Here is a 23,808-nt window from a genome sequence, read left to right on the forward strand (position 1 = left end):
AAATAGTAATACCAAATGTAGAGTTCTATAAACTATTGTTACTCAGCTATATATCAAAATGCACAAGTTTGACTTTAGGATTTATATATAATATGGTCCATCCCTAGGACTGACCAAAAAGAAAAAAGAGTAAAAAGACAACTCACACAATTGAAAATATGCGCAAATTACATCATAAGGAATATTTTTAAAAAATAAAGAACTTTTTAGCTGGGTGCCAGTGGCTCACACCTGTAATCCTAGCTATTCAGCAGGCTGAGATCTGAGGATCCCAGTTCAAAGCCAGCCCAGGCAGGAAGTCTATGAGACTAGCATCCAGGCCCAGAGTTCAAGCCCCACCACTGACCAAAAATTTAATAATCTTTAACAGAATACACAGAACCCATGCCACCAAAAAGAAAAATTTATTCTACTACCAAAAGGTGCTAGCCCACTGAATTGGTTATAGTTGCAATTCTATGCAACATGTATGCCCATCTGTTTCCCATCCAAATATACGACTCTGGAAAAGGAAAAAAAAAAAAAAAAGGTATCACTCAAGAGAAAAAAACAAATGCAATCCCTCTCAAGTAATTACATTTCATGGGAGTTAGAAATGCACTCAAGTCCCCTCACCTGCCAGATAAGACTCCAGGAGTTTGGTTAACGACAGGTACACTTGGTTGCGACCATATCTTCATATTCTTTGTAAGCAATGGAGCCATCCGGCTCGATGGTCAGCACACTCAAGGGGCTGTATTTGCCAGGTACACATGAGGGCCTGGGCACTGAGGAATCCAGCTTCTCATAGATAATATTCTGTACCATGGTATGCACCGGAGAACCATACCTGTGTCTCACAGCCCGGGGACAGTCCCCTTTACAGAATCGAGGGTTGTACCTGTGCGGGGCCACGATCCAGTTGTCCCACTTGAGCTGACGAAAGCTGAGTCGAAAGTCGTGCAGTTCACACTCGTCCCGGGAGAGGAAAAACTGTCTTAAGTATCCACTTAGGTTGAAGGAAGGCAGAAGTGACGGTTTCTTAGATTCCGAGCTGAGGATTTCTTGGACTCTAGGGTGACGGGGAAGTCTTGGGGTGCCAGCAGTCGCCCTTCTCTCCTGGTCGGGCCCCTCTTTATAGTGAAGGGAGTACCACCGGTGATACGCCTGTGCACTTGTGTCATTCAGATATAAGATCAGGGAGGGTGGTACCAGGAGAGTCATGTTGAGTGGTTTGTCCTGGACTAAAGGATGCTGTGGTTGGACCAGCTGACATGTGAAGTTGACCGACATGTGGAGGCTGCGTTCACTGGAGGCCACCAGAGGCTCGAGGAGAGGGGTCACATCAATCTCCATCCATTTGTGATTCTTCCAGGTACAGGACAGTGGAGCTGGACTGGATCTGGTCTCGTGGATAGCCAGGATGCACACGCATGTCAGAGCAGAGGGAGAAGGGATGGAGTTGTTGAACGTGTAAAGCAAGACGGACTTAAGTAAGTGCTCCATAGCAGACACACGATCCAAGTTGAATTGCAGAGCATCAGAGGGGAGCATTCCTGGAAGAAAAAAACTCACTAATAGCCTTGAATCAAGGTCAAATCAAAGAATTTATTTCATTTAATATGCAATTTCTCTCCTGCCCCACCCACAGCCTGTAAACAGAGAAAAGAGGATTGTATCATACCTAACTTTTTGTTGTACCATAACAAAAAAGTCCTGAGTACTCAGGGCCTAGCACTTTCTCAAGGCTAGAGTGCTTGCTACCACTTGAGCCACAGCACCACTTCAACTTTTGTTATGTATGTGGTGTGGAGGAATCGAACCCAGGGCTTCATGAATGCTAGCCCAGCATTCTACCACTAGGTTACACTCTCAGCCCATCATAACTATTTGAATGGATTTTTAGGTCGTACCAGGACTGATTGCCACTGGTGCCAGGCCAAATGGTTTTATATGTCTGTGTGCCCATCCTAGGGCTTGAACTCAGAGTCTGTGTGCTGTCCATGAGTGTTTGGCTCAAGGCTAGTTCTCTACCATTTTGAGCCACAGCTCATTGGAGATGAGTCTCACCGGCTTTCCTACCCCAGCTGAACCATGATCCTCAGATCTTAGCTTCCTGAGTTGCTAGGATGACAGGCCTGAGCTCAGGCACCTGGCTTGGATGGATTTTTTTTTTTTTTTTTTTTGCTGGCCTGGGCACTGTCCTCGGGCACTAAGCCCTGGGTTCAATTCCTCAGTACCACATATACAGAAAAAGCCAGAAATGGTGCTGTGGCTCAAGTGGCAGAGTGCTAGCCCAAGGACAGTGCCCAGGCCCAAGTTCAAGCCCCCCCCCCAAAAAAAATTATAGGAGCCAGAATTTGGCATAGAGGTTGAGTGCTTGCCTAGCACACATGAAGACCCGGTTCAATTCCTCGGTACCACAGACATAGGAAAAAAAAATAAAAATAAAAGTCGTTAGTGGTAGAGGTCTAGCCTTGAGAAAAAGAAAAAAAAAAACAAAACAAGAAACAAAACCCAAGGACAGTCAGTGCTCAGGCCCTGAGTTCAAGCCCCAGGATTGGAAAAAAAAAATTAAAAACAAATTGTAACCCAGTTCAGCAGTGCACACCTGTAATCCCAGCACTTGAGAGGCTTAAAGAGCATGGAGAGTTTCCAATACCAATCTGGGTAACAGAATAACGCCTTTATCTCAAAAATTCATGAACAAGCTGGGGTCCAGTGACTCATACCTGTAATGCTAGCTACTTGGAAGGTAGAAATTGAGAGGATCATGACTTGAGGCCAACCCAGGCCAAAGTTTCCATGAAGTAAGGACTTGGTGAAACACACTTGTTATCCTAGCTAGAATTCTAGCTTAGGTGGATTGAGAGTGGTCCAGGAACCTACCCTGATAGGAAGTATTTTTTTTTTTTTTCCAGTCCTGGGCTTGAGCTCAGGGCCTAAGCACTGTCCTTGACCTTCTGGCTTTTTTCTATGTATGTGGTACCGAGGAATTGAACCCGGGTCTTTGTGCATGCTAGGCAAGCACTCTACCACTAGGCCAAACTCCTGGCCCCAGGAAGTAACTTTATAAATAACTTTAGATAGATAGATAGAGCAAAGGCAGGGCTGGAGGCGTGGCTCAGCAGTAAGACAGCCCGGCTAGCAAGCTTGAGAACTTGAGTTCAAACCCCAATAGGGCCAAAAAACAAAACCACCCCAAACCTCATAAACTTCCCTTCCACCCATTCAGGCCATCTACTCTTACATACCTGTTACCTGGTCTCCAGGAGACTGTTCATTCTGAGCACAGGGAGTAAAAAGTCGGACAGTGTTATGGAGGTGACTCTTACTGGATTTAGGAACCCCCTCTTTCGTAGCATAGGCCTTATAGAGCTTCTTCATGTAGTACAGTGCTCGGGAGTCTGGCTGAAGCTTGGGGGACTCGCCTCGCCTATCAGACAGGACCTTGAAAAGAGGAGGAAGGAGGTCAGATCTATCGGTTCCATCTACAGGCTGCAGCAAGGACCAAGGGTCTACCTCAGGTTCGGACTCTGCACTAACTGCAATCTTAGCTTCTCCCCAAGAGGAACCAAAGCTAAGACAAATAGGACCACAGAGCCAGGCAAAGCAACAAAACCATAGCAGGGATTTGCTGGGAAGTGCCATGGCTTGGGAGAACCGAAAAGGAAAACATTTGCCCACATTAAGTCACCTTCCTAAAGTGAAACAGGCCCTAGCTTGATCTCTTAAATGAATTCTAGGCTAGCCAACACATGAGCACTTCTGTAATCAGACCTCAAGGGGACTTAGCTGAAGATCATTTTAATCATCTCTACTGTAGTCAGCTGATAACATCTTAATGCTCTGTCCTCAAGAGATTCAAATATAGTTGGCTATTTAACCTTCCTATTCCCCTTTCCCTGGTATTTTTTTTTTTTTACTCCTGTCAAGATTGTCTTTATCCTAATGGACTGGTTATGTTGCTGAAAGTCTAAGAGAATCATCTTAAAATAAACTCTCCCAGGGTCAAGGATGTAGCTCAATAGCATTACGTTTGCCTAGTATGTTAAAGGCCCTGGCTTCCACCCCAACACCAAAGCAAAGACAAGTACATAATTTCCAATCTCTCTCTCTTTCCTTTCTCCCCCTTCTCTCAATCTCAAACTCACAGTCTGGGTGATGTTTTGCCCAACTTACTAGAGCTTTTGAGCCAAACCCTTCACTTCTGTTTTTGTTTTGTTTTTCCTGGTTAATTGGAGATAAGAATCTCTAAATGTTCCTGCCCCAGCTGGCTGCAAACTTTTGATTCTAAGATCTTAGCCTCCTGAGTAGCTATGATGACATGTGTGAGCCACCAGTTCGAGGCTCAGCTCATTTTTGTTGCTGTTTTACCAGTCCTGGGGTTTGAACTCAGGGCCTGGACACTGTCCTTGAGCTTTTTCAAGGCTAGTGCTCAAGCCATAGCACCATTTCCAGCTTTTTCTGTGTATGTGGTACCAACGAATCGAACCCAGGACTTCATGCATACTAGGCAAGCACTCTACCACTTAAGCCACATTCCCAGCCTGCTTGCTGTTTGTAAGGTACAATTGAGACTATGTTCCTCTAGTGTTTGTTGAAATTGCCAAGGTATATGACAAAGCTGCTGGTGTTGATGATACTCAACACAAGTGTGTATGTGGTTCACCGTACTGGTACTGGGTTTACTCTTCCTTTCCATTAACCCTCCTCAGTACACCATTTCCATGTGTAATTAGTTACTGTTGTTGGCTTGGAGAAGAATGGAAAGGCACAGTTAATACTGAAATTCCTGACAGGTGAGGACCACTGAGCTCAACGTTCCTCAGATGGCTTGAGGTACAAAAAATATATACGTTCATCCGTATATATTTTGGTTGAAAGGTTTTTCCAGATGATTGTGTTATTAAAGGATTTAAGGGGGACTAGGAGTTTGGCCTAGTGGTAGAGTGCTTGCCTAGCAGGCACAAAGAGCATACCTAGAAAAAAAAAAAAGCCAGAAGTAGTGCTAACCTTGAGGAAAAAGTCCAAAGACAGTGCTCAAGCCCTGAGTTCAAGCCCCAGGACTGGCAAAAAAAAAAAAAAAAAAGTGGTTGGGAGTTTGGCTTAGTGGTAGAGTGCTTGCCTAGCATGCATGAAGCTCTGGGTTTTATTAGGACAGTGCCTAGGCCCTGAGTTCAAGCCCCAGGACTGGCAAAAAATTTTAAAAAAATAATAAAGATGTGGCTCACACTTATAATCCAAGTTACTCAGAAGGCTGAGATCTGAGGATCACAGTTTGAAGCCAGCCTGGTCAGGAAGTCTAGGAGACTCTAATTTCCAATTAATTACCAAAACAACTAAACAAACAAGCCAAAAGTAAAGCTGTGGCTCAAAATGGTAGCATACCAGCCTTGAGCAAAAAAGGGTCAGTTCCCTAGACTGTTTAAGCCCCATTATTGGCATTAAAAAGAAAGAGAGGGGGGAGGGGAAATAAATCACACCAGCATCCACTTCGCTGAATCCTTCCTTCATCTAACTGGATTTGTTTATACCACTGGCTGTACCATTATTACATTTAACAAAATTTTGCCTGTTAAATTTTATTAGTGAGACATATATTGACAGATGGGAAAATGTTTTACTTTTTAATCTTGCTATATTTTGCATGCAGGAGACATTAAAATAAAATCAATGTACATTGAACTCAGTTATTTCTTCATGTTTCTGCTTTGGATTGCGTGTGTGTGTGTGTGTGTGTGTGTGTGTGTGTGTGTGCGCGCGCGCATGCGTGTGCGTGTGTATATGCTGGTCCTGGGCTTGAACCTAGGGCCTGTAGGCTGTCACTCTTTGGGCTCAAAGCTAGTGCTCTACCACATGAGCCACAGCACCACTTCCAGCTTTTCCTGTTTATGTGGTACTGAGGAATTGAACCCTGGGCTTCATGCATGCTAGGGCAAGCATTCAATTACTAAGCCACATTCCCAGCCTCTGCTTTGGACTTGGGGCTAGGGATATTATTTTTAAAAACCAAGGCAAAGGTTCACTGTGAAAGGTGAAATGAGGGACTTCCTACTGGGAGGGGACCTATCGCTGAGACAAAATCAACCCACACTTCCAATACAAGGTCTCAAACCAGTTTGTGCAGTATCTAGATTGACAAAAGGTAAGGTTAAGTTTGCAAAATTAAGTTTACTGCCAGCAGAGCTCCACCAGTCTGTGCTTATAGAATAAGAGGATTTATAAAACACCCCAAAATGCTGAAGGCAAGTTTAATCCTAGATAATATATGGCAGCAATTTCACTGACAAACGTTTATAGGCCCTATATAGAATAGAAGAGTTAGGACAGTAAAACCAATTTGCAGAATACACTTTTTGTCAATTGCTGGATGATTTTTTTTTTTTCTCCAGTCCCTGGGGACTGAACTCAGGGCCTGAGCACTGTCCTTGGGCTTTCCTCCAGGTTAGTGCTCTACCAACTGAGCCACAGCACCAGTTCTGGCTTTTCTATATATGTGGTACCAAGGAATCAAACCCAGGTTTTTGCGCATGCTGGGCAAGCATTCTTTCCAGTAGGCCAAACTTCCAACCCTAATAACTTACTTTGATTTTGTTTTTGCCAATCCTGGGCTCTGTCCCCTGAGCCTCTCTGTGGTCAAGGCCAGTGCTCTACCACTTTAGCCACAGCCCCACTTCTAGCTTTCTTCTGTTTATGTTGGTCTGAGGAATCGAACATGCTAGGCCAACGCTCTATCACTAGGCTACCACTCCTGGCCCTATTGACTGACTTTTACGGTTGGATTTGAGAACATTTGTCTTGCATCTGCCAGCCTAGGAAGCAAAGTTCATGAAGTAAAGTCTTAAAGTCTCTACAGCCTTCCAGAAGATCCCAGGGTAGAGATTTTATTTACTTGGGCGCTGGTCCTGGGGCTTGGACTGGCTTCTTCCTGCTGGCTTTGAACCTTAATCCTCAGATCTCAGCTTCCTGAGGCTGAAGCCTGACTGCACACACACACACACACACCCTCCCCCACCCCCCCAGCACCCAGCTGCTTCCTACTGGAGGGAGGGGAAGGTGGGGGGGGAAAGGGGAGGGTCCCCCAAGGGGTCCATGAGGCCTCCCCACAGGGTCCTCTCAGGCACTTCACCTCACAGGCCGTTTCTCTCTAGAAGGGGAGGTCAATTCTGGTTTTTTTTTTGCTTTATTTTCCTTTTTCCTTCGGTAACTCCCTTCCCTCAAGCGACCACAGGGGAGGGAGGGGGCGGGAAAAAAAAGCACTTCCCGGAAGTGACATCACGCCCCCCAAGCCCCGCCTTCCGGCACTGCCGGAAGTGACGTGGAGGTCACCGGCGGAGGACGGAGCGCTCGGGTACCGGGGTGCGCTGGAGCGGGGGAGGGGGGTGGACGGTGTCTTGGAGAAAGGAGGATGCGGGGCGGGGGGCCTGGGGGTGTCCCTTAGGCCGTGGGGCGTTCCCGAGACTGAGTCCGGCCTGTTGTCCCGGCCCCTTCCCTGGCCTCCCCCGGGGTCGCCCGCAGGGTTCCCGCCAAGATGGGCCGCGAGTTCGGGAACCTGAGCTGGGTGCGGCACGTGATCTCCTACAGCCTGTCCCCCTTCGAGCAGCGCGCCTTCCCCCACTACTTCAGCAAGGGCATCCCCAACGTGCTGCGCCGCACCAAGGACAGCATCGTGCGGGTGGCCCCTCGTGAGTACGCCGGGCCCGGGTCCCGGGGGGGGGGGTGGGAAGGGCGCCCCGACTGCGTCCGTGGGGCCTCCCCGAGCGGGCGGGGACGCCCCGAGGTGACGGTCCCGAACAGCCCGCCACTGATGTCCCCGTCATCCCAACGACCCGGACGAAGGTCACTGGTGTGACTCCCACGTTCTCCCTGCTGAGATCACCTATCTCTTATCGGGGATCCAACGTCTCGAGGCACATAATGCTGACATGCTGCAGGACAGTGTGACCCCACCCAGAACCACGCGGGTGGGGGGTAGGGTGTGAAGCGACGTAAACCCCGAAGGTGCTCATTGCCAAGTTCCCCAATGATGGCCATTTTTTTTTTTTGTGAACAGCTTTTTTTTTTGTGGAATGGATGTAAAACTTAACCTTTCTTGTTTCTTTTGTCGGTCGTGGGACTTGAACTCACGGCCTGGGCGCTACCGACCTTCCTTGTGAGTTATCTTGCACCCAGGGTCTGAACCTCAGGGTCTGGACTCTTAAGCTTTGTCTCCAGGCAAGCACTCTACTACTTGAGCCACAGCATCAGTTCCAGCCTTTTCTGTATATATGGTACCAAGAATCGAACCCAGAGCTTCCTGCATGCTAGGCAAGCACTCTTACCACTAGGCCACAGTCCCAGTCCCGACTCTGAAGTTTAAAAGTAGGTTTTTGTTTTGGTACCAGTGCTGAAGCCTTTGAATTCAAGGGCCTGGGCTCTGTCGGTTTGGTTTTGTTTTTCCTCTGAAGGCTAATGCTCTACTTGAGCCATAGCTCCAATTCAAAGCTTTTTGGTGGTTCACTGGAGATAGTCTCACAGTCTTTCCTGCCCAGTCTGACTTTGAACCACAGCCTCCTGAGTAATTAAGATGACAAGTGTGAGCCATAGCACTTGTGCTAAAAGCAGTTTCTTAAAAGCAGAACCCAGCCTAAGAGAAGAACCAGCTGTAACACTGTTATATGTACTCACCACTTCCGCACTTTTCTTTTTTTTTTTAAAGCATTTATAGCAGTTTATCTTGTCTACACATGGGGAAACCATGAGTACGAGAGGTCCAAGAGGAAGAATCCAGCTACTCACGAAAAGGACAAATGAAAAGAATTCGCCGTCCATGAACGATTCCTGTCTCTGAAAGACCCTTCTCTGGGAGAGGAGTCTGTATTGTATTGTCTTGAAGATACAATAAACTTATGGACTATGTATACACTTTTGTGATTTTTACATTTTTGTAAGCAGAATCCTTAGTTTGACTGCTAATAGTCAAGATTCAAGTTCATAAAGTCACACCGTTCACAAGTTCTAAGCAGCTTTTTGGAGTCAGGTTTTAGGACAGGAGTGGGCTCAAACTTCCCCACCCCAATTCTGTAGTTTACAAGAAAGTCACCACAGCTAATCAGTAATGGTGGTATAGACTGTGGAGAATGTTGTTATTGGTTCTCTGCTCTCAGTGTGAAGATAAATCTGGTAACCGTTGTAATTCCTGTGTGTCAAGTACTCTTGTTAGCCACGCAAATGATTTTTTTTTCTGGCCCTGGAGCTTGAACTCAGGGCCTAGGCACTATCCTTGGGCTCCCAGCCCCACCATTGTCCTTTGAGAACTAAAATTACTTGACTAACAAAAGAGGCAGATATATGGGACAACTATATCTGATAGTCTGGGCCCATTCCTTTAACCTCACCTTCTGGGGGTGAGTTTCTATGGCCTAGTGGTTAGAATACTTACCTTGGCCCCAGAGTCTGGCTTAGTGGTAGAGTGCTTGCTTAGCATGCACAAAGACCGAGTTTGATTTTTCATTACCACGTACATAGAAAAAAGCCAGAAGTGGTGCTGTGGCTCAGGTGGTAGAGCTCTAGCCTTGAGAAAGTCCAAGGACAGTGCTCAGGCCCTGAGCTCAAGCCTCAGGACTGGCAAAATTAAAATAAATAAATAAAATGCTTGCCTCACATACATGAAGATTTCTTACCTATGACAAAAATGAAACACTAAGCCCTTGAGTTTGTAAGGATGAGGAATGAGCAATCTAAAAGTTTCTGGCAAGGTTGTGTAGGCTAACAGCCGCTATCAAAAAAACTTTTGCCTCCCCAGACATGGTCCAGTTTTCCTGCGTGTATGTGTGGACTGTGGGGCATGAACTCTGGGCCTGGGCACTGTCCCTAAGCTCTTCAGCTCAAAGGTAGCCATCTATCACTTGATCACGTGAGCCATAATACCACTTGTGGCTTTTCTGTTTACGTGATACTGGGGAATCGAACCCAGGGAGGGCTTCATGCATGCTAGGCAAGCACTCTACCCCTCGGGCACATTCCCAGTCCTTTTTTTTTTAATTTTTATTTCTTTTGGCCCAGATTAATTGCCTGGGTCTTGCTGCCAAGTCTTACAACATACCTGGATTGTAGAGTCCAGTGAGATTGTGATTTAAAAAGAACTGTGGACCTGAGCATGGTAGTAATTAGATGGCCATAACCTGATTGCACAACATCTCAGCAGCTTCATTTCCAAGAAGACTTGCTTGTCTGATTATTCTCCTTTGATTTTTGTCCCAAGCATTCTAGAGGAGACAGCAATGTCTTCATCTTCCTGGCCTTGTTTTACACTAGTTCCCTTTAGTTCTTTGATTCCTATGAAGCTTCTTGATCTGCCTCTTTTTTTTGCCAGTCCTGAGCTTGAACTCAGGGCCCGCGCACTGTCCTTGGACTTTCTCAAGGCTAGAGCTCTACCACTTGAGCCTCAGCACCACTTCCGGCTTTTTTCTATGTATGTGGTACCGAGGAATTGAACCCGGGTCTTCATGCATGCTAGGCAAGCACTTTAACCACTAGGCCAAACTCCCGGCCCTGATCTGCCTCTTTTATATACCAGGAGTGCTCTTCTAAGACCACCCGAGGTTCTGAGATTCTGCTCATGGCTCAGATGGTTAAAGGATGCTTTCAAAGCTGGACACCCACGCCTGTCATCCTAGCTGGTCCGGAGACTTGAGATCTGAAAATGGTAGTTCAAAGCCAGCCTGAGCAGGAAAGTATGTGACTTCACCACCAAAACACTGGAAGTAGAACTGTTGCTCAAGTGGTAGAGTGCTAGCCTAAAGTACAAAAACTCAGGGACAGCTCCCAGTTGACACCTTGTCTGGAGGAGGGACTTTCCTCTGAAACTTGGGAGTGTGGATCTCATCTGTGAGACAGAGGTGCCAGCTGAGACATGGGTGTGTGGGATGTGGGGGCCGGGTTCTACTGTGGATAACTTGGGGTCACTTTAGGGACTATTTGTAGGACTCTACAAAGGAGAACTTCAGGAAGGTCTCTCTTTTTACCCTCTTTTCGGTGCCAATGCTGGGTTTTGAACTCAGGTTCTTGATGTTGCTGGGCTTTTGTGTTCAAGGCTAGGGTTCTACCACTTGAGCCACAGTGCCACTTCCAGCTCTATTTGGTAGTGTTGTGAACATAAGTATCTCAGACTTTCCTACCCAGGCTGGCTTTGAACCATGATCCTTACATCTCAGTAAGGAGTAACTAAGATACAGGCATGAGCTACCAGTACCTGTGGGCCTGGGCCTTAATGCCATTTCCTGTCCACCTGAAGCATCCAACCCTAGACGAGGTGTTCACTGGCTATTCTGTTTACTCTGTGCTCCTACTCTACTGTGCTCTCACCTGTGAGTTGCAGTCTGCCAATGTGGTACTCAAGATGGAGATCCAAAAGTATGCCAGTTCCAGTGGACAAAGAAGTAAATATACTTTGACCTTTGGTTAAAAATTTTACCATTTCAAAGTCCTTTTTTTTGTGTTGTCCAACCAGGACTCAAATGCAGTATCTGATGCTTACCTTGGCTGGTGATATACCACCCAATCCGCCCCTCCAACCCCTTCAAAGTCTTTTTTTCTTCTTTCTTTCTTTTTTTGCCAGTCTGGAGCTTGAACTCAGGGCCTGGGCACTGTCCCTGAGCTTCTTTTGTTCAAGGGTAGCACTCTACCACTTGAGCCACAGCACCACTTCTGGTTTTCTGTGTATATGGTGATGAGGAATCGAACCTAGGGCTTCATGCATGCGAGGCAAACCCTCTACCACTAAATCACATTCCTAGCCCCAAGTCTTTTTATCTTTTAGTAGGCACCTCCTGCTCAAAAGACAATTTCCACCAGGTCCTAAGATCTCTCCACCTGGAAAGTACTTCAATCAGCTACCCATGCACTCTCTCTCTCTCTCTCTCCTAACTACAGGAATCGATTTTTACAGTGTTAGCATCAACATAAGGAAAGGTTATGGTTAATTGATCAATTCTGCCAAGTGTTGTCTGCCTGCCTTCTTTTCTTCCTTCCTCTCCCTTCCCTCCCCCTTCCCCCTTCCCCTTCTCCTTTCCCTTCCTTATTTTTTTCTTGTAGCAGTATTAGGGCTTGAATTCGTAGCCTCACACTCTCTCAAGGCTTTTTCATTCATGGTTGGTGTTCTCCTACTTAAGCTATGTCTCCACTTCCAATCTTTTGCTGGTTCATTAGAGATAATCCAAGTTTCTCCTGTCTGGGGTGGTCTCAAATCTCCATCCTCAGCTCTTAACCTTTGGAGCAGTTAGGATTCTGGATGAGAGCTATGGATTGGTTCCTGGCCCTGGGTCCTTCTTTGGGGAGAATGTAGATAGAGTCATGGAGGCTTTGGCAGTGTTGCACCCATGAGGCCTTTTTCCCCGAGGCACAGGGCCCCTGGCTTCAGGCTCCACTGTAGTATTGGCTTTTGGGATTTGAACTCACGCCTGGCTTTTTTTTTTTTTTTTTTTTTTTGGTCGTGGGGCTTCAACTATGGCCCTGGGCACTGTCCCTGAACACTTCAGCTCAAAGCCAGTACTCTATCGTTGAGCACAAAACCTGTTGCTCCACTAGTTCTAGGACGTCACATTGCTCAGCCTCGCTTATCTAATCAAATTTCTGCTCTTACTCAATGTTCACTGGGTCACCACATAGCCTCTTCCTAACCCTGCCAAAGATTTTTTTAGTTCCCTAGCTGGGGTCATTCAGTACCTAACACTTGCGGGATAAGGGGAGGTAGCAGCTAACTCATCCTGAGTTTCTATGGCTTGTCATATAGTCATGCTCTTCCTCCTCCTTCTTTTTTTTTTTTGTGCTGGTCCTAGGACTTGAACTCAGATCCTGGGCACTGTCCCTGAACTTTTTTTTGGCTCCAGCTTAGTGCTCTACCACTTGAGCCACAGCTCCACTTCTGGCATTTTGCTGGGTATGAACCTAATGAACTTGGTATATCTAGCTGGCATTGAATCATGACTCTCAGAGCTCAACCTCCTAAGTAGCTAGGATTACTGGTGTTGTGAGTCACAGGCACATGGCTAAAGCCCGCTTCTAGAAGATTCTAAACTTGGGACGTCCATGGTCCCAAGGGGACTAGAAGCACACTCCTCCCTGGGGACGATGTTCTCTCTTCCTTGCTGTAGGATTGGTGATGACCTTCCCTTTCTGCTTGGGGGGATAAAGGAATAGGCAAGCTCTTCTGCAAATAACCAACCTTCAGAGCTTTGGGAAGTGGCGTTAATCAAGTTTCCAGTGAGATACTAGGCAAGCAAAAAAAAAATCTTGGTACATTTCTCATATCCTTCTGTGGACATCTAAATCTCCCTATTCAGAACACAACTTTCCTCTCAAATATATTAAAAATGCCCATAATCAACACAGGAAAAATGCTCTTGAGGCCACTTGAGTTTCGGGCCAGCTTGGGCTATTTGGAAAGACTTTGCTTTCAAAAAACAATGAAAATGATAAAAAAAAAAAAGCGCATGTTATTTAATGAGTATCCTTAACTACTCAGGGTTTGCATGTATATCCTCTTTTGGTCTAGTTCCTACTATGGCTCAAGTTTTGAGCTTTGGAGTTAGCTTTTTCTTTTTGCCAGTCCTGGGCTCGAGCTCAGGGCCTGAGCACTGTCCTTGGACTTTCTCAAGGCTAGAGCTGTACCACTTGAGCCTCAGCACCATTTCTGGCTTTTTTTCTACGTATATGGTACTGAGGAATTGAACCCGGGTCTTCATGCATGCTAGGCAAGTACTCTACCACTAGACCAAACTCCCGACCTCTGGAGTTAGCTTTATGCCTGTTCCCATGAGGCTGCTCTGGTAGGCAAATGTTCTGCCATCTGTACCGGGTATAGAGCCTATATATAGTTCATAATCTCTCTCTCTCTCTCACTATACACATAATATTTACTATATAGGCTATGCATTATATATAATAAAGCCCATATATCTAATCCATAAGCTCTTATACTACATAAGCTCTCACACTGATTTCACAAATCCTGTATAGCATCTTATCCACAGGTCCTTGAAAAAGCAACACACCAACGTGTCATCATTCAACTCACCTGTGATTCCAATAAATGCCCCCAGGATGGGTTGCCATTTCCTTGGGTACTAGGACTGAGTTTTGTACAGCTAGGTCTTCACTGTACTGGGAAGATGAGCTGAAGCCGTGATGAGGGTGATGGCTCATGTATGCAAATGTGGAACCCCCCGAAACTGCAGGCTGGTGAGGGAGCCTCTGGCAAGGAGAGAGATAAGAGCCATACACAAGAGTCCAGGGTTTCTTGTCTACACAAATGTTCAGAGAGGTCAACATGATTTCTGAAAATAGCTGAACTATTTTCAGACTTTTTTTTTTTTCTTCCCCTGTACAGCTGGGAATTGAACAGTTGGGCCTCCTACATGCTAACCCTCTCCCCCTCCCCCACCTCCCCTGAGCTATTTTAGAAATATGGCTAGATGCCTAATCTCCCTTCATGGTTTCACGTGGCTTCCAAAGTGGAGGGGCAGGGCCGGATTCTGATCAAATGGATGAGAAGATTCAGGCCAGTCACACAATCACTCAAAGTCCAGATGAAGGATCAGTCATTGCAATGTGCCTTAAAGGTTAGCCCTTTCTCTGGACCTTTTTCTGGTAGACATTAACTTATTACATTGATCCTGATGACAAATATAAACTTTGTCCTAGCTCACCTGGCAAGCAGGAGAAAGGTAGATGTCTATAAAAAGGGAAATTAGTGGCCTTGCTTTTAGGCTCCAGCATCTTTCCTCTGCCAAGATGTGGCACCTCAAACTTTTTGCAGTGCTCATGATCTGCCTGCTGATGTTGGGTGAGGTAAGGAAATCCCCATGTCTGCTACGCATGCTTAGAGAGTATTGGGATTTTTATGTGCCAGTCCTGGGGCTTGAACTCACCGTCTGGGTACTGTCCCTGTGCTGCTTTTTGCTCAAAGTTAGTGCTCTGCCACATGAGCTACAGCTCCACTTCCACCTTTTTTTTGTGTGTGTGGCAATTCAAGAGTCTCAACTGAGCTGGCTTTGAACTGCAATCTTCAGATTTCAGCCTCTTGAGTAGCCAGGATTATAGGTATGGGCCGTTTGGTACCCAACTTGGTGGCTGTTAAGATTTTTTTCCTTTTCTTTGTGGGTCATGGGGCTTGAACTCAACCTGGGTGCTGTCCCTGAGCACTTCAGCTCAAGGCTATCACCCTACCCTTGAGCCAAGTCCTACTTCCCATTTTCTAGAAGTTAATTGGAGATAAGAGTCTCTGGTCCTTTTGTGTCCGGGCTGACTTTGAATCTTGATCCTCAGATCTCAGCCTCCAGAGTAGCTGGGATTACAGGCGTGAGCCACGCCGGCCAGTGGCAGTGAAATTTTAAGTAGAACTTGCAGGTCAGAGTTGGTCTTGAGGAAGGATTCCTGTTGAATCTCCTGTGTTGTAGGTGTGTGCTGCAGGGCACTAATTCTTTGCACGCTTGCGATCAATTTTTGTTCTATAGGCAAATGGCTCCCCAGTACCAGAACTGAGTTTAGCAAAGAGAAGACCCCGGAGAATGACCCCGTTTTGGAGAGGGGTCTCTCTCAGACCCATTGGAGCCTCCTGTCGGGATGATTCCGAGTGCATCACAAGACTCTGCAGGTACTCCAAAAATCTGGGTGCAGGGCTGAGTGCTGGGAAAGTGGGCAGGGACAATCCAAGAGATCCAAGAAAAGGCTTTGGGATGTTGGGGCGCCAAGGCTGAGGGGTTCCTTTCCTTGGGCTAGATAGATCAAACACTGGGCTCATGGGGCCAGGAGCATGGCCTAGTGGTAGGGTGCTTGCCTAACATGTATGAAGACCTGGGTTCAATTCCCTGGAACCACATACACAGAAAGAGCTGGAAGAAGTGCTATGGCTTAAGTGGCAGAGTGCTAGCCTTGAGCAAAATGTGTCCAAGGACAATGCCCAGGCCCTGAGTTAAAGCTCCAGGACTGGCCAAAAAATGAAAACAAACAAAAAAGCTGGGTTTAGCACTTAAAAACCACCTTTTTTCTCTCCTCCAGAAAAAGACGCTGTTCCTTAAGTGTGGCTCAGGAGTAACATGCATCCCAGGGGAGGAAAGGACAGCAGTGACCTCCAATACTCCGTTCTATGGAATATTGATGAACTGCGTTTTGGCTGGAGATACATTAAGAGAAGCAATCTTGTGTTTTTAATATTTAAAAGATAGATGCATGCTTTCTACTGGTCTCCATTTCTTTGTAGCATAGTGATATGTGGATAACCAATTTGTCTTTATTATAAGTTTATTTTTCTATTGATACTATTAAATATCTTAAATTGAAATGCTGGTAGTCTGACTTCAAACTTGAGGACTTTTTTTTTTTTTTTGCCAGTCCTAGGACTTGAACTCAGTGCCTGAGTACTGTCCTTGGGCTTTCTTAAGGCTAGAGCTGTACCACTTGAGCCACAGCACAATGTTCTTATTATGTATGTGGTACCGAGGAATTGAACCCAGGTCTTTGTGCATGCTAGGCAAGCACTCTACCACTAGGCTAAACTCCTGGCCCCAAGGGCTCAATTTTGTAAACTACAGGAAGAAGAAAAAGCCTAGCACTGCCTAATAATGATGTATTGATTTTTCCATCTGGAAAAGTGCTGTTAAGTTCATGTGTTTTCACTGGGTGTGAAAACCCAGGCTCATGCCTGTAATCCCAGCTACTCTGGAGGCTGAGATCTGAGGATCACAGTTTGAAACCAGCCTGGGCAGACTTTTTGTTGTTGGGCATGAAATCAGGTCCTGGGCACTGTCCCTTTGAGCCATAGCACCACTTATAATTTTCTGGTGGTTAATTGGAGATGAGTCTCATGGAGACTTTTTCTGCCTGGTTGGTTTCAAACCTGCAATCCTGAGATCTCAACCTGCTGAGATTACAGGAGTGAACCAACTGCACTGGGTTTCTGTGAGACTCTTATCCCCAATTAACTACTAGATAACTGGAAGTGACACTGTGGCTCAAAATGGCACAGCACTAGACTTGGGTGTAAAAGCTCAGAGGCAGAGCCCAGCCTCTGAATTCAAGTTCCATTATCAGTAAGAAGTTATCATATTTTCAAGAGCCTTATAAAGAACATAACGGGCCAGGTGGTGGCTCATACTTAAAATCCTAGGCACTCAAGAGGCTGAAATCTGAGGATTGTGGTTCAAAGCTTGCCTGGGCAGTAAAGTGTGCAATTCTTTTTTCTAATTAACCACCAAAAAAAGCCAGAAGCGGAGCTGTGGCTCAAGTGGTAGAGCACTAGCCTTGAGCAAATGAATATCAGGATAGCACCCAGGCTCTAGGCTGGGCAAAAACCAATACATAAACCAATAAATAAAATCCCCACGATGGTGGACCAGAGGCAAAGGTAATGAGTTAATATGGTAAAACCCTAAGTTGCAGCCATACCCTCTGTCTGTTCAGTAAGTGTTGGTGAGATTAGCTCTTGCTGCCTGATGTGTGCTTTGTGTAGGCCTCTCTGAACATAAAAGCAGAACTCAAGGAAAAATCTAGTTTAATAAAACAATAAAAACCCATGCCACCAAGAACATCAAAAGGGATTTGAGATTTCTTAGGATAAGGCAAGAGCGATGTATGCACAAGGTACTAGGACCAGTATGTCCAGAAATGCTGTAACCAGTAAAGGAGACATGCTGGGGGACCAGATTCAGGACAGAACCCTAAATACAAAACAGCTATTGCATGCAAAGGGGAAGGAGCTGAAGTGTAAAGAGAACAGGGTTTATAAACTTTAATACAGAAAATCTATTTGATATTTATTAAACTTAGTTTCTCCAGCTATGGTTTGGCATTATACAAAGCATCTTAATGACACAGTAGAGTTAAAAAGATTTTTACAAATTGAAATGTGATACCCTTGTCTCCAAATATTTTAATTGCCATAAATTTGTTTAAAAATACACATTAAACGCATGTTTGACACTCTAAACTTTCTATAATCTCAATACCACAAAATACATATAATATACTATACAGATGTGGAAAAATCTAGTTAGTATATAATACTTTGCTCACCATTAACAGCTTTATTATGTGAAATGCACATACTGACTTAGAAATCCTAGCTTCTGAGCCCCAAAGTACCTCTAAAATTTGAATGTATTGCAACAAATAAAAATCACAGTATATAATTGAAAATTTTGGTTGCAAATGTCAGGTGCCTAAATATTCTGGATAAAAAGAAATGTAAAACAAAGATTTAGATCATGTACAAAACAAAGGCATTCTACTAAGTCATTAACAGTACCTTTCTGTGGAACCAACAGACTTTTCGTTTGTCAATAGTGTTACCTACCCTCCAACCCCCCCCATATCAAATCATTATTTACCAAATAATTTTAAATTCAAATAAAAAGATTTTCAATAAATATATAAGTATTTCTATCCTCCATATACAAAATTTCTTCAAACCATTCAAAACGGAGGCTAGAATTTTTTCTTAACTGTGCTTACCAACACCACATCTGACCCAAAAAGTGCCTTGGTAGGCACTGCAGACTGAGCCATCTCTGTTGGTGAGCAGTCTCCACTCCCCCCTCCCCAGCCCCAATCCCAGTACTGTTGAATGCTCATGTCAGTGATTGGCCAGGTGTGTGCATGAAGTTGTACAATGGGGACGCTTCTTAAACAGCAACAACAAACTCAACAATATGGGTTCCTCGTGGCATTGACTTGAAAGGCAGCATTTCCAAATAGATAGTTTCCAGATAGGTACATAGTAGGTAGAAAATTCCAATAGTTAAAAACTGAGAAGCCTACATGGAAGCAGTAAGAGATGAAAACTAAATATGACGAGAATTCCTGGGTGGGAGCTTTTCTGAAATGCTCATTTTAGAGAGCTTGGTTTTTGTTTTCCAAAACGGCAATTGGTACTTAGCTGAACAATGGTAGCAAGGAGAGGTCCATGCAGACAGTTCTGAAAACCAACTTTTCTACATAATGGCTATTTAGGCTGCTATTTTGAAAATTACCTTTATGATTTGGTTGTGAACCAGAATACCCTATTCTGCAACCAAATTTCATTAAAACCAGAGTTTGTTAATCTTTCTATTCTCCGTTCTACGGACAGCAGGGGGGTATTGGGGTAGGAATTCAGAACCTCATGCTTGTTGGCCCAAGTGTCCTACCACCTGAGCCATACATAAGTCCCCAAGTTCCTCTGAATTAATTTACTGGGATCCAAAATGAAGTATGATTGGTGGATAAGTATGCCTTTATTCACTTTTAATAACTGACTTCCTATCACTATCATTAAGCGCCTAGAAATCCAACTTCAATTTTTCCATTAGTAAATATGTGAACGATATGTTGACAAACGTACCTATTTGGCCTTTTGTCACTGACTCTTCTAAGTCATTCAATTTCAACAATTCTTTCTTCCATTGATTTTACTGAATAGCAACCTTATGTGTGTAATATTATTGAGAAAAAAAATCTGCCTCTCACACACTGATATTGGAAACTTGAAATGAAACCCGTGTTGCATGAACTAGGGAGTGGGGGATAAGAGTTACAGGAGTCTACATGGATTTGAAATGCTCTGGCTCCCCAAGTTCCTTAGGTTATTATTTTTTTATTTTTATTTTTTAAAGCATCATCACAATCTGCCTAAAATAGGCATCCCCAGTACCAGTAAATGTTCCTGGGACCCAAATACCTATAAATAGACTCCTATTATAAATCAAAATACATAAGGTTTCTGTTTAATTAGCTACTGGAAAATTAAAATCCTTCCCACCCTGTACGAGCCCTATATTACACTACATAAGGGCTCAAATATATTTTAAAAGTTAATTTACTACAAATCATAGTAATTAAGCTTTAACAATCTAAAGGAATACACATTGCACCCTTGAACATTAATATTCAAGGTATTAACAAGAAAGTGTCTTAGATCAATTTAATAAATAATGTGGAAATAGTTGCACTAAGCTAAAATACTAAACACACACATTGGGACAAACTAATTTCATGTTTTCATACATACATACATACATATATATATAAAGTGTGTATGTGTACATAATTTTAAGATCCAAAGTTGTATACCCTTATACCTAGAAGAGTGCACAGCATTACCTCCTTGACACAGCTAGACATCACTGGCTGCTCTGAAACTCCACTGAGCCCTGGCCCCATGGCTAGCATTTAGAACCAGATGTCTCACAATGCAAGCTCACTCATTAAAACGTCAAGGTACCAAAGTTTCTGCTATTAAATACAAAATGATCTAGGCTGATTAAAACCTTTCATGGAAAAAAAAATCATTAAAAACAACAGTAAAAACAAAAGAACCCACAGTGAAATCTACTAAAGCCACAAAGGTGTCAAGTGCAGCCCAGAGATCTATGGATCCCTAGGTGCAAAAAAAAAAAGGGGGGGGGCGTGTGTGGGCGTGCACACACACTAAACTGTTTTTAAATGGGAGAATTAAATCAGTAGTGATCAATCTTCGCTCTCCAACAGTTGTCAGCTGTAAATGTATCTGTATGCACTGCTTATGGTTACTTCTCGGTTCCTTGCCAAGAAAAAGGACAAGGAGAGGGTTGTGTGCTTTCCAGCTAGAATGGGGCCTGAGGCTGAGCTGGGCAAACTTGAATTGCCTAAAGGACAAGGACCTCCTCTCCCCATCTCCCCAGGGCCCCACCCCAGCCCAGCCTGACCTGAGCAAAACTACTGTGGCAATCTCATCCATTGTGGTTAGTCTGCTGGATACCTGAAGAGTCCAGTGGTGTAGACTGCTGCCTCCTGGGATACAAGCGTGGTCTTAAAGAGCAGTCGACACAGTGATTTTGAAAACAGCTGCTATCTGTGTAGTTCACTGGATACTAAATACGAGTCTTAGACTAAGTACATCTGTAGCAACTTGTCAAGAGTTTTAAATGGTTAGAAAACACCTAGAACCCCTACTGAGGTGGGAGGAATGGTCACCTGTAAGAGACTCCAAAAGGGAGGTGCTGGAGGAGACGATGAGGAGACAGACACAGAGGAGGACGGCAATTCTCATAGGCTACAACATTGACAACTCAATTACTTAGGATTTTTGATCCTGCAATGAAATCTTTTAACACATTCTCCAAGAAGTAACACAGTTTCAGAGAGAAAATATCTTAGGGCAGCACCATAAAACACATAGGAAACTCTGCTTTAACATGACAGCACTGTGACTCTGAATGGCTCCTGCTGCTGCCCTGCGAGATACAGAAGAGGCTAGAATATACTGGAATCCAGAGGTGCCCTGCTGGCTGTGGATGCTGAAGGCTAAAAGCCTAGGAACCTTTGCTCCTTCCACTTTGAGGACATCACTACAAATTAAGGAATCAGAGTTAGCGAAATCAGAGACAGGACATAAATATACTTGGTTAACCACCCTTATTTCTTACTATTGTGATAGCTGAGAAATTGTTCTCTGAAGAAAAAACTGTTCCTAGAACACATTCAACTAGAAAAATACTGGAAGCAATTTCTCCACAGGAAATCGGGTTAAATGCATCTTAATTTGTGGATCTCAATTTCCAAATGATATGTAAAAATAATGAGGTACAAGATGAGATTAAGCAGCAGTGAGGCTGCAGGGCAATGAAAGTTCACTAGCTTCATGTGGAAGATAAGATGTGGTGAATCTGATTAAAGTGTAAGTATCACAATGGAACCCCTTTGTACAATTTATGCTAAGTAAAAACAAAAAACAAAAAACAAGGGAAACAAGAGAAAAGTTCACTAAGCTTTAGGAATAAGTTTAAAAGACTCTCGGCACCACGGGACTTGGGAGATTTTCCTATCCCTTTTTCCCCTTTTTCCTATTTCAAATGTTAGCAATTATCTACAAGTAGTATGGCAAACCTTTGTCCAACTGGATAGATTTCCTTTTTAGAATGAGGACAAGTTATTTTTTTTCTTAAAGCAGCATTATCCAATTGGTTAGACTAAGCCATATATCAAGACACAAGCTTTTCTGAAATTAAATCTTTACATGACTTTAAAAGAAGCTTTAAGTGAAAAGAGAATTTAAATTATTACTCTTGAGGACCAACCATGTATAGAAGACCTAGTCCTAATGTAAAACATCATCTGTAAACAATCCAGAGAGTCTTCCATTTAAAGGTAAGATTTAAGGCACGCCAAATGTGATAGGGGCACTAAAAAACAAAGTACAGAGGAGGGTTTATTTCTCACCCTTGAGTCCTATGTGCACCTTCTAGGGAAAGGTACTTGGATAAACGTTTATTACAGAGCTGCCTTCTTCACTTCTATCCTTGCTCTCTTCCCCTTTCCAAAAGAACTCGTGTTGAACCGAGCTAGGTACTTTTCTAGTGTGAATTTTCTGATCTCATCAGAAACACGCTGATGAAGGCCTTTAAAAAGGGTAAACTCATTATCCCAACATCAGGCATGAGAACTGCACAGCGGAAGTAGACACCCCGAAGCACCAGCCCACTTCCACATCAGTCACTGCAAGCTCTTCAGGAGTGTCACACACTACTGTGGATAAAAACCTGCAAAGACATCATTAACCTTCAAACATCATCAACTGAAGAGACATAGGCAGCAGCAACCCCTACTGGGTTGGAGCATTTAAAAAAAAAAAAAAAAAAGAGTAACTCATTCTGCTTCAATTAAGTATCAAATAACTAGCAACAAAAATGAACACATGGTCCTAATAAAATTCATAAAGATTGTCCTTTTATGATACCTTTCAATATGATATATTCCTAGAAAGTTTTATACCTGCTCTTTTGTAATGCATTAAATCATGTTATAGTCACCTTGTGATTGGTGTAGTGTCATTAACATATTCACAGTTTTTGAAATAATGCATACCATATCAGACACATTTCATTTTACAACCATGTACAATGCCATTTCATATTTAAGTGATCTTTCATGTGTAGAGGAAGAACCGTTAACACTAAGCATAAATTCTACCACAATAAAAATGTAGTTGAGATCTGAAATAACCTCAGGTAGTACGTGTAGAAAGAACACATCCCTATTTTAGATGAATTGGCTTTCACTCTTGGTACAGCTACCACAAAAAGACATTAGGTAACAAAACTTCCCCAAATACATAAATAAAAATGCCTATATTAGATTTATACTAAATATTCAACAGAATAAATTTATAGTCAGAAATAAGTTTTAAAGAAGCTCCAAGTCTGGGATTTAAAAATATTAAAATAAATAATTTTCACTTGATTAATTATGAATTGCAACTGGAACCTCAGTCTTCTCCCAGATCAATAAAACTACCTTATCAATGTGCTGCAGACTGAAAAACATTTAAATAAGTTTTTCACACTGGGAATACTGAAGGGGTCAAATGATATGATGGCTTTGGGCTATTAAAAAAAAAAAAACAAAAAACAAAAACAACAACAACACATAAACCAAGGAGGAGAAACCATTCCTCATTCTTAGTGTCGACTAGGTGGCATGTTATGGCAGTTTTCCTTCGTGATGTGACACAGTGTTGTGGAGAAAATCAGAGGCAACGAGAATGTGTTCAGTTCAAGATATCAACTTGGCATCCTGGCGAAGCCAGTGTAGTCCCTGCCGGGTATAACGAGCTAGATCTGTCATGATGCTTGCATTAAAGATGAGAGGGCCCATTACTTTATCCAGTTCAGCAAAGAATTCTAGAAAATGAAAAACCATTCATTAACATTAATTCCAAAACATTATTTTGAATCACTTTTTTTTAAACGTTCAGTCGAGACTGTAAAACAGCATTTGCATGAAGCAAAAGGCATGACTTTGTCACACTATTAAACTCTGGACCCTCTGTATATC

The 23,808-nt window shown here is 43.7% G+C and overlaps 4 protein-coding genes across 16 annotated transcripts in view; 2 read left to right on the forward strand and 2 right to left on the reverse strand.

The window, feature by feature from the left end:
• Window positions 1-316: 316 nt before the first annotated feature.
• On the reverse strand, window positions 317-7,224 carry Gdf9 (growth differentiation factor 9). 4 transcript variants are annotated; one of them, XM_090320804.1, is made up of 3 exons: window positions 7,112-7,224; window positions 3,234-3,429; window positions 317-1,535 (listed from the first exon to the last, which is right to left on the reverse strand). In XM_090320804.1, the coding sequence occupies exons 2-3, from the start codon at window positions 3,364-3,366 to the stop codon at window positions 643-645; spliced, it is 1,026 nt and encodes a 341-aa protein (XP_090176930.1). In that variant the 5' UTR covers window positions 3,367-3,429; window positions 7,112-7,224; the 3' UTR covers window positions 317-642. The 4 variants fall into 4 exon arrangements, with proteins under 4 accessions (XP_090176930.1, XP_090176931.1, XP_090176929.1 ...); XM_090320805.1 differs by lacking the exon at window positions 7,112-7,224 and adding an exon at window positions 6,567-6,660; XM_090320803.1 differs by lacking the exon at window positions 7,112-7,224 and having other exon boundaries at window positions 317-502; window positions 616-1,535; window positions 3,234-3,630.
• A 28-nt stretch (window positions 7,225-7,252) lies between these two features.
• Uqcrq (ubiquinol-cytochrome c reductase complex III subunit VII) lies at window positions 7,253-8,882 on the forward strand. 2 transcript variants are annotated; one of them, XM_090320808.1, is made up of 3 exons: window positions 7,253-7,333; window positions 7,501-7,667; window positions 8,681-8,882. In XM_090320808.1, exons 2-3 carry the CDS (start codon window positions 7,514-7,516, stop codon window positions 8,773-8,775), a joined length of 249 nt encoding a protein of 82 aa, XP_090176934.1. In that variant the 5' UTR covers window positions 7,253-7,333; window positions 7,501-7,513; the 3' UTR covers window positions 8,776-8,882. The 2 variants fall into 2 exon arrangements, with proteins under 2 accessions (XP_090176934.1, XP_090176933.1); XM_090320807.1 differs by having other exon boundaries at window positions 7,257-7,341.
• A 5,794-nt stretch (window positions 8,883-14,676) lies between these two features.
• On the forward strand, window positions 14,677-16,199 carry Leap2 (liver enriched antimicrobial peptide 2). Its single transcript, XM_090320726.1, has 3 exons — window positions 14,677-14,811; window positions 15,477-15,616; window positions 16,021-16,199. The coding sequence occupies exons 1-3, from the start codon at window positions 14,692-14,694 to the stop codon at window positions 16,055-16,057; spliced, it is 297 nt and encodes a 98-aa protein (XP_090176852.1). The 5' UTR covers window positions 14,677-14,691; the 3' UTR covers window positions 16,058-16,199.
• Window positions 16,200-20,864: 4,665 nt separating this feature from the next.
• Aff4 (ALF transcription elongation factor 4) overlaps window positions 20,865-23,808 on the reverse strand; it is a 71,621-nt gene continuing 68,677 nt past the window's right edge. For all 9 annotated transcript variants that reach the window (XM_090320767.1, XM_090320768.1, XM_090320769.1 and 6 more), the window contains one exon: window positions 20,865-23,654. In XM_090320767.1, the coding sequence (XP_090176893.1) occupies window positions 23,527-23,654 (128 nt within the window). In that variant the 3' untranslated portion in view covers window positions 20,865-23,526. The remainder of the gene's footprint in view (window positions 23,655-23,808) is intronic.

This window comes from Megascapheus bottae, chromosome 29 (assembly GCF_031878675.1).
Source record: "Megascapheus bottae isolate mThoBot1 chromosome 29, mThoBot2.hap1, whole genome shotgun sequence".
NCBI classification, from domain to species: Eukaryota; Metazoa; Chordata; class Mammalia; order Rodentia; family Geomyidae; genus Megascapheus; species Megascapheus bottae.

What these genes read in the sequence shown, in the direction of transcription:
- Gdf9 (XM_090320803.1), bottom strand. Translation starts at nt 3,630, where the DNA reads ATGGCACTTCCCAGCAAATCCCTGCTATGGTTTTGTTGCTTTGCCTGG. An exon ending in TCCTGGAGACCAGGTAACAG is followed by an intron (nt 1,536 to 3,233) that starts GTATGTAAGAGT and finishes TTTTTCTTCCAG; the next exon opens with GAATGCTCCCCTCTGATGCT.
- Uqcrq (XM_090320808.1), top strand. Translation starts at nt 7,514, where the DNA reads ATGGGCCGCGAGTTCGGGAACCTGAGCTGGGTGCGGCACGTGATCTCC. An exon ending in CATCGTGCGGGTGGCCCCTC is followed by an intron (nt 7,668 to 8,680) that starts GTGAGTACGCCG and finishes TTTTTTTTAAAG; the next exon opens with CATTTATAGCAGTTTATCTT.
- Leap2 (XM_090320726.1), top strand. Translation starts at nt 14,692, where the DNA reads ATGTCTATAAAAAGGGAAATTAGTGGCCTTGCTTTTAGGCTCCAGCAT. An exon ending in GCCTGCTGATGTTGGGTGAG is followed by an intron (nt 14,812 to 15,476) that starts GTAAGGAAATCC and finishes TTTGTTCTATAG; the next exon opens with GCAAATGGCTCCCCAGTACC. An exon ending in TGCATCACAAGACTCTGCAG is followed by an intron (nt 15,617 to 16,020) that starts GTACTCCAAAAA and finishes TCTCTCCTCCAG; the next exon opens with AAAAAGACGCTGTTCCTTAA.